This window comes from Ahaetulla prasina, chromosome 8 (assembly GCF_028640845.1).
Source record: "Ahaetulla prasina isolate Xishuangbanna chromosome 8, ASM2864084v1, whole genome shotgun sequence".
Lineage (NCBI taxonomy): Eukaryota > Metazoa > Chordata > Lepidosauria > Squamata > Colubridae > Ahaetulla > Ahaetulla prasina.
Window position 1 is genome coordinate 48,125,278 of NC_080546.1, and position 13,605 is coordinate 48,138,882.

The 13,605-nt window shown below is 34.6% G+C and overlaps 1 protein-coding gene across 3 annotated transcripts in view; it reads left to right on the top strand.

Moving 5' to 3' along the window:
• Positions 1-10,681, top strand: part of TUSC3 (tumor suppressor candidate 3) — a 128,479-nt gene extending 117,798 nt beyond the window's left edge. For all 3 annotated transcript variants that reach the window (XM_058193551.1, XM_058193550.1, XM_058193552.1), the window contains exons 8-10: positions 1,913-1,987; positions 3,675-3,765; positions 10,373-10,681. In XM_058193551.1, coding sequence (XP_058049534.1) covers positions 1,913-1,987; positions 3,675-3,765; positions 10,373-10,388 — 182 coding nt within the window. In that variant the 3' untranslated portion in view covers positions 10,389-10,681. The remainder of the gene's footprint in view (positions 1-1,912; positions 1,988-3,674; positions 3,766-10,372) is intronic.
• The last annotated feature ends 2,924 nt before the right edge of the window (positions 10,682-13,605 follow it).

Sequence of the window (13,605 nt, forward strand, 5' to 3'; positions counted from 1 at the left end):
TCATATTTGTGGAGGCACCAGCTGGATTTTCTGCCTTAGGCATCTTTACTATGATTATTTTTTTTTAGTTTTATTAATTGAGAAAACTGAGGAGAAAAAGAAGGATATCAGACCATGGGACAATGTGGGTCTGTTAAAGGCTTATTAAGCATTGACATTTATTTTACTTTTATAGTCTGTAAGAAAACCACAGCAAATATGATGTACTTATAAATATGATGTACTATAAATCTAATAAAATAAATAAATAAATAAATAAATACTTAAGCCATATGTCCAACCAAACTTTAGAATTTAAAATTTTCTTTTCTTAAATGAAACCTGCTAATTCTCAAACAATTTTGACTCTGGTTTTCACAGAATGATTACTTTTTAAAACTGTATATTTCACCTGCCTCATAGGTACCTAGGATGATTTAATTAAAAAATATTCTTTATAGAAGCAAACAAATAATTTAATGTCCCAAAACAGGGATTGCACTGAGGAAAGGGATTAAGGAAACCAGTTTCATTAGAATGACTCTGGAGTTATGACTGTTAGAAAAGGTACTTTTGTAGTGGGCCAACAAAGTTTTTAAAACTAAAAATACTACCAGTAATACTACCATTACTACCAGTGGACATGTGGGATTACAGGCCAAAATATTTTTCAGTGGAAGGTTGAACAGTTTTTTAGACAATGCACATTCTTGGAAGTTTTGAAATGTTTAATAGGGTGTCGCTTTCCTGTAAATTTTAAATTTGTATTTATTATGAATTTTGGATTTCATGCATATTTTTTATAGTTCAAGCCACCTGGGGAAAAAAGTGAATGTGTAACCCTCACTGAGTCTTTATTTTCACAAAGAAGTGAAGGTGAAGTGTAATACTAACAATAAGCACAAATGAAATTGTGATAAGCATTGACAGGTTCAGTTATGCTATGAATAGGATAGTAAACATTTCCCGTCAATGTTTTCTACCTAAAATCAAACAATTTAGTGAGGTAAATTAAGCTTTTTACAAGAATCACAGTTTTGATTTACTGTTGGCAAGCACTGTAGATAAATGAACAATTTAAAACCAGAAGGGTTTTGTTTACTATTGTTGTTTTTTTTACTTTGTTTTTAAAAAGCTATAGATAGCAGCTTTCACAAAGCATCAATCCCATTTAGTAGTAGACTGAGTGACTGGAACAGATGTTAATTAGAGTTGTATGAGTTGCCTTTTTATTGATATACTTTCAAATAATTTTAGGAACAGCTTAAGATATTTACAAATTGGTTAAATTATTTCATTATATTTTTGTTTGTATTTGTAAAAACTAGCGATTAAGACCTAAAAGGCTGGTGACTAAAAGTATTTGCTGATGCAGTAATGTTATTCCATTCTTGCAGTGTAATGGGTAGATCCTATCCATCTTGAAGACATCAGAAATTGAATTTTGTGTACTATTTACATGACTTAATAGAGAAAAAATTATTGTATACATCCTGTATCTGTCCTGGTGACATTCATTTTGTGCTACCTGACTTTTTAAGGATTTCACTGGATTAGCTCTTTATATACTTACTAATATATACTTGTAAGTATATATACATACTTGTATGTAAGTAATATATACTTACTAATATATACTTACTAATTAAAGAAATTAAGCATCATACTTGGATGCTTAAACATATTTCTATTCTATTTGATACTTTATGAAATAATCTAAATGTAGTTTTGGGGAATAAGCATTAACATGTGTATTATAGATAGGAATTAACAATGTGTTCTCTTTTCCTTAGAGCTCTGCATATACTTACTATTGATAAACACCTTTAGTTTTTTTAAAACCACTAAATTAATACTTGTTCAGGTTAAACATGAACTGTTGGCTTTGTGAAACTTCAACATTTCTATAGTTTCCTTGACAACAATGATATCGATGCTGCCATCACCATGGGAATGGTTCTTTTGAATGAAGCTGCTACCTCCAAGGGAGATGTTGGGAAAAGGAGAAGTAAGTTGTTTGATGACTAAATGGATAATTTCTTTTCTTATCATTAAAATATAAGTGCAACTACAGCAAACTGCCATGGAAACCCACAGTTTATTAAAAGCTGTGCCCATGTTTATCACAGCATTTTCAAATGTGAATATATTGGCAGTTACTTGAAATGCATTTCTCCTTCTATTGCATAAGCTGTTTGATGCAGAATAAAGAACTTGTGGGCCATTTAGAACTAGCAATGCTTTGTTATACAGATATGCATCCTTTATCTTATTTTTTTAGCAGTGACTGAGTTCCCCAAATGGTGGTTAGAAGTAGACAGTTGACATTCCAATATGCTACATTAAAAGTTAGCCTTTCAAAAGGTCTAACTATAGATCTCTGTCTGCATTGACTTTTTTTCCCCAAACTATTTTAGCTTTTATATATGAATGTGGGATCATTTCTCCACATTTAATCATCAGTCTGTCTGTCGTTCTCCTCTAATTAAAGAACCAGATACAGCAAACATCTAAGAAAAAAGGCACCTTTCTTTTATGCAAAGAGGATGCTTGAAACTGAATTCACACCTGGAGTGACATTTTTTCATATCATATTAAATAAAAAGGAGAACTTGAAAGAGTTCTTTGAAATGTGCTGCATTCCAAGTTGATGAGTTAAACTTTCAGTCATTTTATAAACTACTTTTGTAACTAGGATGGGCCAAGGAGATAAAGAATGTTAAAATAATCAGAAAGTTGATACAGCTTTGATGCATACCAGTGAGCCAGTTGAAAAATTTAGAAGGAAGTTGGCAGAGTTTTCCTTTGAAGGAGGAAAGAAATTAGTAGTAGCAGGTATTTCTGAATTGACAGAATAGCTAAAGGTGAGTGCTAATATAACAATGACTTTAGAAATCATCAAAGCCTTACTTAGAAAATTTAATTATATTAATGAAGTGGTGTTATTGCTGACTTTAAAAGTAAAGTAATGAGCAATTTACTAAGCCAGAACAATACCTTGCAATTAACAGTTGACTGAATTGTGTTTTTAAAATGAAATATGTAGACAATGGTAGTGATAGGGGAGAGAGCTAGGTGGAGAATCGGACATTTTGCTATGGAACGTAAGGGATTTTAACATATTGCCGGGCCAAGCTACATCCATATCCCACTCTTGCAAATTACAGTAAATATTCTTTTAAAAAACACATTTTATTTTTTACAATAAAAATAGTATATAAAGAAAATGTAGAATGCCTCATAGTTGTGATTAAGAAAATATACATGGGGTTGTCTAATTTACCCCTTAATATAATATAATAATTCTTCTGCTTCCTTTTATAATATATGCCATGGTCTGGATGCTGAAGATTTGAGAACAATGGACAAATAAAATACCCTGGTTTGTTTTTATTTTCCATTCTTCCCAATAGTCTAAAATAATGAACATTTTAGAATTATGGAATCCTTTCTTAACTGCTGCCTTTTGTCCTCTTTTTCTTAAAAATGGTCATTTTCTTGTTTATATTGTCAAGGAAAGCTAATCTGATGAAAATCTATCTTTCTTAAAAGACTATAGTGTTGCCACTAGTAATATAAGAAAAGCAATAAGAGATGACCTAATTAACCTTATGTATTTCAAAACATGCCTGTATGTCATTTTAGTTAATATGGAATATAATATCTTTTTGATAACAGATTTTTTTTTCTTCCAGTAATATGTCTAGTAGGATTGGGTCTGGTAGTTTTTTTCTTCAGCTTCCTGTTGTCGATATTCCGCTCCAAATACCATGGCTATCCATACAGGTAAGCCACAAATAACTTGGGCAATCCATTCAAGTAACCTTATTCTGCCAGCAATCTGCTTCCAACTTTTGCCCTGAGACATATGAATTTATGAACAATACATTGTACCTGTGTCTGAAAGTTTTATTTAGATGAGCACATAATAATTTTACTTGCCTGTGAACCGCCCTGAGTCCCTTGGGAGATAGGGCGGTATATAAATGTGATTAATAAAATAAATAAAATAAATAATAAATAATAATGTATGACATTCTACATTTTAGGATAATTCTAAACAAATTATAACAATATGAAGGACATTCAGTGTATCAGTAGAAACAGGTAGCCTTTCTGAATGGTGATTCATTCTATAATATGAAACAGGTTGATGTTTTGGATAGGACCTCAGTCATTCCATTTCAAGAAGATTTTGAAACTGAGTATTTTACTTGTTGAGGACTAGTAAGAAAAGGATGTTTTCTAGAGTAAATGTCCAACCTGAAAACTGACTCTGGAGTTGTAATATGGAAGAGAACATTTTGCTTGCCAATAGTACTGCTTGTCAACAGAAAGCACATAGGCATTGTCCAACAAATACCAATGACACTTATGCAGTGGTACTTCAGTTTTCAATTCCCACTATCTTGGCTGATTTGGGAAATTATCACATATTATTTCCAAAATCATTACATTCCAAGTACTAAGAAAAGGACTTATTCCCAGTTTTGTCCTCTGGGAAAGACTTTTGGATCCCAGTCATATATGCTGCAGTGTTATCAATTGGAATCAGTTCTATCCTATGACCACAATCTGAAGTTGGATCTAAAACATTTGTTAACATTACAGAATGCAAGGGATCCCAGTGTTACCAAATCAGTGGGACTGAGAAAAGCAGTGCCAGTTTTCCCACTTTCCCATCTGCCAACTCAACCTTGAGTATTCCTGGTTAGCAGGCACCAAAAGTAAACTTGGGAATAAATTGCATTTTCAAACATATGTTCCTTCAGTAACAAGTTTTACATAGTATTTTATGTAAATACAATCAGGTAACATCAAGTAATTACTGAAGTTTTAATGGGAAGAGAGATGCTGATGCAAATAGAGATAGAACTTCATTCAAAATTTCAATCATGACTTCTCTGAATTGACATAGCTGACTGTGTTTTTGTAACTTTCCAAAGTAAGTATTTGGAAAGTGATATATAGTACAAAAACATTTATTAAAAACACACATAGGCTTGAAGGAGAAAATGGGATAAAACTAATGTTGAGTGATTATGTTTTACATCCATTTCTGTTGTTTGTTGGAAACTTTTTTCTCTTCTGTTAAAAAAACAGATTTGTACAAAAATCACCCTTCCATGCAGATACGCCCTTGTCCTTACCATGCAGATACCCTCTGATCACAGGGGAGGGGCTTGTGTGCACTGTTACAGTTGAAAGCTCTGCTGGAGGTATACCATCAGAAAGTACACCAGAAGTGTCACCCAAGGCAGACAGGTCTAAACAGAGAAGCCAAACTAAGAGTATCCAGAAATTCATTAAACATGATGAGACAACAGAAAAAGAATCCCATACCGGATCAATCATCGCCTGGGTATACAAGGACTGCAGCAGTTGCTGTCCCTGGGCAGCTGTCAAAAAGGTTAGAGAAAGAATTGGTGACCTACTGCACCAAAAAAAAAAACCTCACCAAGAAGGTTGTGTGAAAAGGTCTCAAAAAAGTCAGTGTGCTTAACAATAGGATTGCAGGAATCCCAGGTTCTGAGGCAGCCAGTGGCATAAGCAGCTGTCTGCGTTGTACAGAGATACATTGGATAGTCACATGGAATGTCAGGGAAGAATGATTCAGGGTAGATTAGATATTGTCAATGACAGATGAACAGGTTGGAAATTGATCTGCTTGGTTTCATTGAGCTACATTGAGCAGACAATGGCTTTTTCCCATCTGAGGACTTCGCTGTCTATTATTCAGACATGTTACCAGGAAAAGAAATGAAGGGGTGTTTATTGCAAGCAAGAAACTTGCTAGAACAGTGGAAGAGTTCTCAATTATCAGTGATAGGATTATGACCATCAGAATTTGTGCTGAGCCCCTTAACATCACAGTTTTCCAAGTCTACACCTCAGCAATTATTGCACAAAGCTTGAAACAGAGGTCTTTTATCCCATGGTCCAAGAAACTGAAAAAAGTGTCTTAAAAAGACATTGTTTACATTTGGGTCAATTTCAGTGCAAAGTTTGGCAAACAAGCAGAAACAAGGATCACCGGTCATTTTGGACTAGGTAAGAGGAACAATGCAGGTGATCATTTGGTACAATTTTGCCAAGAAATCTGAATATATGGTTGAAACAGCTCAAGAGCCACTTATGCATCTGGACCTAACCAAATGGACTTCACCATAATCAGATTGACTATATTCTATACAGTCATCGATGGACCAGTTGAGTCCATGCTGTTAAAATATACTCAACTGCTGATTGTGATTCAGATCATGAATTGTTGGTGGCAAAGATTAAAGTCAAATTATGCACCATGAAAAAGGCAGCACCTCCAAAGAAATTTGATGTCACCAAAACCTCTACTACACATAAAATTGAGATGAAAAATAGGTTTGAACTACTGGATACTGCTGAGAAAATTACATGAAGGGTCACACCAGGAATGCACTTATGCAAGTCAAAAAGATCCAACCATCATTTATTGCTTGCAAATGCAATGTTGAATATTGAAGAAGAAAGAGAAGTAGAATTAGAACTGGCAATCCATGAGGAAGAAGTCATATGGGCAATAAACCAACTGCCAAACAAGAAGACTGAAAAATGTTGACACTGTCCCTACAGAATTACTGAGACCTGTATCTCCTGTAGTCATTAGAGGCCTGTGCCAGAAAATTTGGGAAATGAACAAGAGGCCACAGGATTGCAAACACTCAAGGATCATTCCACTGCCTAAAAAGGTGACTCTAAATATTGCTCCAATTATCACACAATTGCTTCACATCAGCAAGATTCTTAAAATTGCTTAAAATTGTACAACAACATCTAGCAACTGTTGAAATGGAATTGCCATATGTCCAAGCTAGCTTTCAAAGGGGTCATAACACTTGCAACCATATTGTAAATTCTGTGCTGGATCATGGAAAAATTTCTCGAATATTAAAAGATCATTTAGATTTGGTTCATCAACTACAAGAAAGCATTTGATTGCGTTAATCATAAAAAGCTATGGAGAATCCTACAAGACCTGGGGGTACCAGCACATCTGGTCAAGTTAATATGCTAAATGATCATGAGGAAGCTAGATTTTGAAGAATCCAAAATAGGGGTAACGAGTGGTGGAAAAAACATCTTTTATATGCTGATGATACAATTCTTCTCTCAGAAACCAAAGAAGGCCTGGAACATCTTATCAAGAAGAAAGTAAGAATTTTGACCTCTTTCTAAACATCAAAAATTGTACAATATCAAAAAAGACCAAACTCATGACCACTGCAAGGAAGAGAAATATCAACATAGAAATTGACAGTGAAGAGATAAAATATGTGGAAAAATTCATATATGTATATGAATATTATTCATATGAATAAACATGAAATAACAAATTGTGGTGTTATTAGAGACACCACAAATAGTTATACACATATATGTTAAAATTGATGGGAACCATAAGCAGTCCTAACTTTTTGATAAATGTTATTTAACAGATAACAAAATAAGAGAGTTGGAAGGGATCTTTGTGATCTTCTACTCCAAGCTCCTGTTTAAGCCCCTATATGATTCCAGACAAATGGTTGTTAAGTCTCTTCTTATAAACCTCCAATGATGGATCACCCATAACCTGTGGAGGCAAGCCATTCCACTGGTTGATTGTTCTCATTGAGAGGAATTTTCTCCTTAATTCTAAGTTGGATTTCTCTTTGATAAGCTTCCATCTGTAACTTCTTGCCCTGCCCTCAGATGCTTTGGAGAATAGTGGATCCCTCTTCTCTGTGACAGCCTTTCAAATATTGGAAAACTATCATGTCACCCCTAGTCGTTCTCTTTGTTAGACTAGAGCAGAGGTCTGCAAGCTTGGCTCTTTTAAGACTTGTGGACTTCAACTCTGGAAGTTGAAGTCCACAAGTCTTAAAAAAGCCAAGTTTGCAAACCCCTGGACTAGACATACCCAGCTTCCACACTGTTCATCATATATTTTTTATTTATTTATTTAATTTTGTCACAACAGTATACATAAACATTGTCATAGTAAAAAAAGAAAACATATCATGAAATATGTGTGTGTGTGTGTGTGTGTGTGTGTGTGTGTGTGTGTGTGTGTAAAGGATATGCATAGCTATATTAATTAAATATAATAAATTTTAGCCTCTTGTACATCCTTTACGTCTAAATCATCTGTATTGCTCTTCTCTGACTTTGCTAGACTCTCAACATTTTTTTTTTGTACGGTTGTGTCCAAAACTGGGTGCAGTATTCCAACTGTGGTCTTATTAGTGCCGTATAAAGTGGTACAAACACTTCGTGTGATCCTGATATTATCCTTCTGTTGATGCAGCTTCGGACTGCATAGGCTTTTTTGGCAACTACTACTTGACTCAGTTATCTAAACTCTGTTACTAATTTCACAGGTGAATCCAATCTTAACCCTTACCAGTTTCATTTTAGTTAAAAACTACTTGGTTTGATTTTACCTCCTCATATAAACAAGGTGCAATCTCCTATTTCCTGGTTCAAGCAAACCTTCTCCCTTCTACACATACACACTTCACTGCAGCTTACTAATGGTCTCTGCTCATGTGAAAAGCTTTCTTTTTTCAAAGGAATGATGATGTGCCATCATTGTAGCTTTAGTTAGAATTGAAGACTGTAAGAAGAATGGCATTTTGACAGCCCATCAGCTTTCTCCTTGGCCCAGACAGTTCTCATTTTGGGAGAAAACAGCTGAGAAGACATAGCAATTAAAGTTAAACATAATCATCTCTCAGTTTCTTTTGATGAAAGCATGTGGTGGATTAGCTGGGTTTCTCCTCTACATCTTTCTAAATCTAATACACAAGAACATTCAAAGGATGTTTCAATGTAATTCACATTGGTAACAAAAAAATAATCTTAATCATATACTGAATATGCCAACCAGGTTTGTGCTGAAAATGCCTAACTAAAAAAGGTATCTTGGGGTTATTTGATAAAAGGAACAAATCCACTCTTGGTCTACAAGTAAAAGGGGCAGCTGATTATAAATTAAATAAATTTCAAATGGGCATATTGGGAATTTTTTGGAGAGGAAAAATGGAAATAATTGTATAAATCTATACAAAGCAACACTCATGACTTTATGGACATGTTTTAATCACTGCATCTGAAAAAATAATATTGTAGCATTGTCCTTATTTCTACAATATCTCTCTGAAAAGTGTGAGAAAGAGAGGAAAGAAAATGGAGTAACTATCCTTTGAGAAAAAGTTACTGTATTTGAGTCTCTAGCATACAGGGGAGAAGAAAGAAATGTTCTGATAGCAGATATAAAAGTACAGATGATGTGGTATTGCAAAATTGAATTCTGCACATGGCTGGCAATGGCTACCATTTATGATTATTTTGTTAGCCCTATTAAAATGTCCAAATGAAGTACAGTATACACTTTTTAATAAAAAAAATGTGAATGGGAAAATGATGCTATATTTGTAACTAATAGATTTTTCATAGCAGGTGCAACAAAATAATGTAAACAGACCTAGGATCCCAAGGATCATCAGAGACAGTGGCACACTTCTGTGCTACTGCAATTCTTTCCATTAACCAGTTATAAAATTACTTTGTTTTCAGGATAATATACATGCACAAAATAATTATAAGGAATAAGCAGATTGGAATACATGTGTATGTGACAATTTTGGTAACATCTTATAGATATGTGTTCTAGTAAATAGTAACTTCTGAATAATTGTGGCCATAATAGTAACTACTATGAAAGTAGAAGTCACCCCATGGAAGCTATTTTGTGAGACCATCTATACCTACTGTCACAAAATGTTTAACCACTTTCTGTTAAATAAGACCTCACTGATAAGAAGCTTGTTCCAGACTGAATTCTACTGAATTCATTTGGCCATCATTCCAAATGATTATGCTGAAATAATTAAAAGTGTTAATTATTTAAAGTGGAGATAGGCAACTATATTAACTGGCACTGCTTTTGTTAAAAAAAAATAAATCTGTGAAACCCTAACATTTTTATTATCTTTCCAGACACTTGGACATTTTTAAAATTTATAATACATTAGCATATCTTTGAGGAAAGACCCTTTTTAAAAATGTTCAAGGCATCCCCTAATGCAACGCAAATTGCAATGCAAATATCAGGGGATGCAATGCAAAATATATAATTTGAGAAATATTATCTACTTTTTTTTTCCTTTCAGCTTTTCAGACAATTTAAAACATCATTAAAAGTTTCTATTTTGTACAGATTCATTATATCATTGGATTGTGATTCTAATGTGCTAATATTGATTAGCTTTTCCCAGCCTCCAAAGTTATAAATCTTAATTTTTACTAATGAGTAATGTGAGACCTACATATGTGCCCATTATTTGTTGCATTTACTCACTTTCTCTTTTTTTTCCAGCTTCTTAATTAAGTGAATTCAAGTGGAGATTTGCATAAGGCTAATGTTTACTGCGAAGACAAGCATCTACTGATAGTACTTGTATACAAACATTTCATGTTTTTCAAGAGTCTTTCCATTTCAAGCATCTGTTTTCTGTGATTACTTGCAACACTCGTGTGAAGAAGACAATTTTGTTTTTGTACCTTATTACTAAGTGCTTCATAAAATTTATAATGCAGAGTAAACATTGGATATCTAAATAGGAAATGTGATAAACCGGAATGAAAACGTACAGCACTTGTGTTCTTCATTTTCAATAAAGTTAATTTTACCAGAAAATACTTTGTCTTTGTTGCTCTGATGTGGTTGGACAGACTTCAGGTGGAAGTTTGAAAGTAGTCATGTGCTTTAATTAATTATTTAATAACAGCAAACCAGATTTGTCTAATAAAAAACACATAAATAAAATACAATAACATTGATGTTTATGTCTTTTAATTCTTAATTTCCTATATAAAATTACTATCCTGCTTTCCCAAAAATAAGACCTATCCTGAAAATAAGACCTACCTTGATATTAGGCCTGTCCCCAAAATAAGCCCTAGTTCAGACCCCCCCACACTTGATTGCATGAGGTAGGGGAAGGCATATGGATAAAAATCAAGCTGGGGATGGGGGTATGTGGAGCTGCTCCACATGCCCCGCACCCTGCAATTTTAGGACAGTTGCAGCCAGACCTCCCATGCCCTGACACCTGCCTTGCGTTGCCTGCCCGTTTCTTCTGCTACCACTTGCGCGCCTCTCCTCCAGCCTCTGTTTTGCCATCAGAGGCCTTCAGGAAAGGCCTCTGCAGCTGAGAAATGAACTTGGGATTGTCAGCGAAAGGTCTATGATGGTGTAACAGAGGCCAGGAGGCACTGCATGCATCAATCCGGAGCTCATTTCTCAGCTGCAGAGGCTTGACGTAGGAATGGAGGCTGGGGGCCACCACATGAAAGCGGTAGCAAGGGCTGCAGAAGAAGTTGGCCGGCAGCGGCCACCTGGGCTCCTGCTGGGTGGGGTTGTCAGTGCACCACAAAGTGAGACAGTGGAATAGACATCCCCTAAAAATAAGACCTAATGCCCCTTTTGGTGGCAAAAAATATAAAACTGGGTTTTATTTTCAGGGAAACAAGGTAATTTTAGAAATACTATTTTAAGATCAAACTAGTTGATGTTTTAAAGCTATATTGTAATATGTGAATATGCAGCCAAGGGATATGTTGATTAAGTCTCCAGACTTTCCATGGGTATGTTGCCCCTTTTTCTTCAGAAACCTCTGGTCATTGTTTTACAAGGGATAAATCAAGTGGTACCTCCATTCCTTCGATAGCCTGGTCTGGCAGAGATCTGTTGGAATGGCTGGATTCATTCCCATGATTAAGCACACTGGTAAATTAAGCATTCTAAATTATTAGTATTAATAATTAGAATTAGATTAGAATCACAGCCTAAGAAAGGTTTACAGTTTGCAATAAATTATAATTTTGCAACATCTGGAAATCCCTTCTTTTTCAAGAAAAAAAGGAGCAACCTTGCAGGCTTCAGTAAGTGGTTAGAAAAACAATTGAGGGATCCTTGCCCTAAGATAAATTGGGAGCTTAAGCATCATGTTAACATTCATCTTAGTATTCACCTATTAAAGAAATGGCAGCAAGTTTACTCAGTGACTTGATGGAGTTGACATTTCAGATTCAGTAACTTGATAAAGCTGACATTTCATACTCGGAAGTTAAATGGTGGTAGTGAAATCTATGAAGTCTGCCCATGTAAGCCATTTTGCAAAAGAACAAGAGTAATTGGGTGAACTACTGCAGCTTGTTTCATTAGTTCATCTTACTGAATATCGGAGATGGAAATGATAGTGCTGAAAAGAAGACAGATCTCATACCAAAGTGAAAAATTGTAATTTTAGTAGTAAACTATACCAATCAAATAATTTAGATTTATTGAATTAATCCATTTTTTAAAAAGATGTTCAACCATAAAAATGTCATAAGTTTATTAAGAAGTTACCAACACATTGCCTAAAATAGTTATCACAACTTTAAAAGATTTCTGTGCAAGTCCATGGGTGTGTTTCTAGCGCTGTTAGAAATGAAATACAGGTAGTCCTGACTTAACCGGTTGATTAGCAACTGTTTAAAATTATTACAGATTCACAAAAAGGTACTTACAACCCCAGAGTTTGAACACAAACATACAAAACACGATTGCATGATTGCATTTTGGACACTTACTTGCATTGTTGGCCATTTGCAGCATCCTGCCTTCACATGACCCATAATTTTCAATGGGTGGGTGTTTTTTTTAGTTTCCAGCAAAAAAATTGCCACATAAAGTATTCACTTAATGGCTGCTACCCAAAAAAAGGTCATTAAATTGTGCGGAGTCATGTGGTAGCTCATTTAATCACTGCCATACTTATGACCAATTCGATACTCAATTACAGGCATCAACAGGACTACCTATACATATCTTTACTTCAACTGTAACCAATGTTTACTTATTAATCAATATATAATCTATAGAAGTTAGACAATTCTCTCTCCCTCCCTCCCCCCCTCCTCTCTCTGTTTTTCAATGATTTTCTGCCTTTCCAACACATTGCAAGATTATCAATTGACAGTATTCTGGTATTTATTTTGATTAGCTTGAAACTAAAGGAACACATTTTTTGTTGGCTTTAACCCCTTTCATATTTTGCCAGAACAATGCAAACAGAATTCATAAAACGGTTTTATGGAAAGCTATAAAACATGTTCATTCAGCATATTCTAGAGAAGAAAAAGATTCCAGATAACAATTTGTAAAAGAAAAGATCGCATTAAGTGCAATAGCTAAGATCTATCCCAGCCAGAAGTGCCCTGTCTAATTTATTTCAGGCTCTTAAAGAAATACTTGAATGGTATTAGAGTAAGTATCTGTCTACCAAAGACTCAGCTTTTTCCTGATAACATCAGAAAGTGTCAGGATCCAATAGATTCCAATTAAGGATTTCTGTTTCTGTTTATATTTGTGCCATTTGTGAGGGTTGGCAGAAGCAGAATACCTTTCACAGTATAAAGACAGCATATAAAACCTGTTCCACAGGAATGAAAGGTTCATAGATCGTTCCACATACCAGTCTCATCTATTGGGTTTCAATTGAGACTCACATTTTTACTACTGGTTTCTCTTCCTGTTGACAAGCTTCAAGTTTATGCATATTC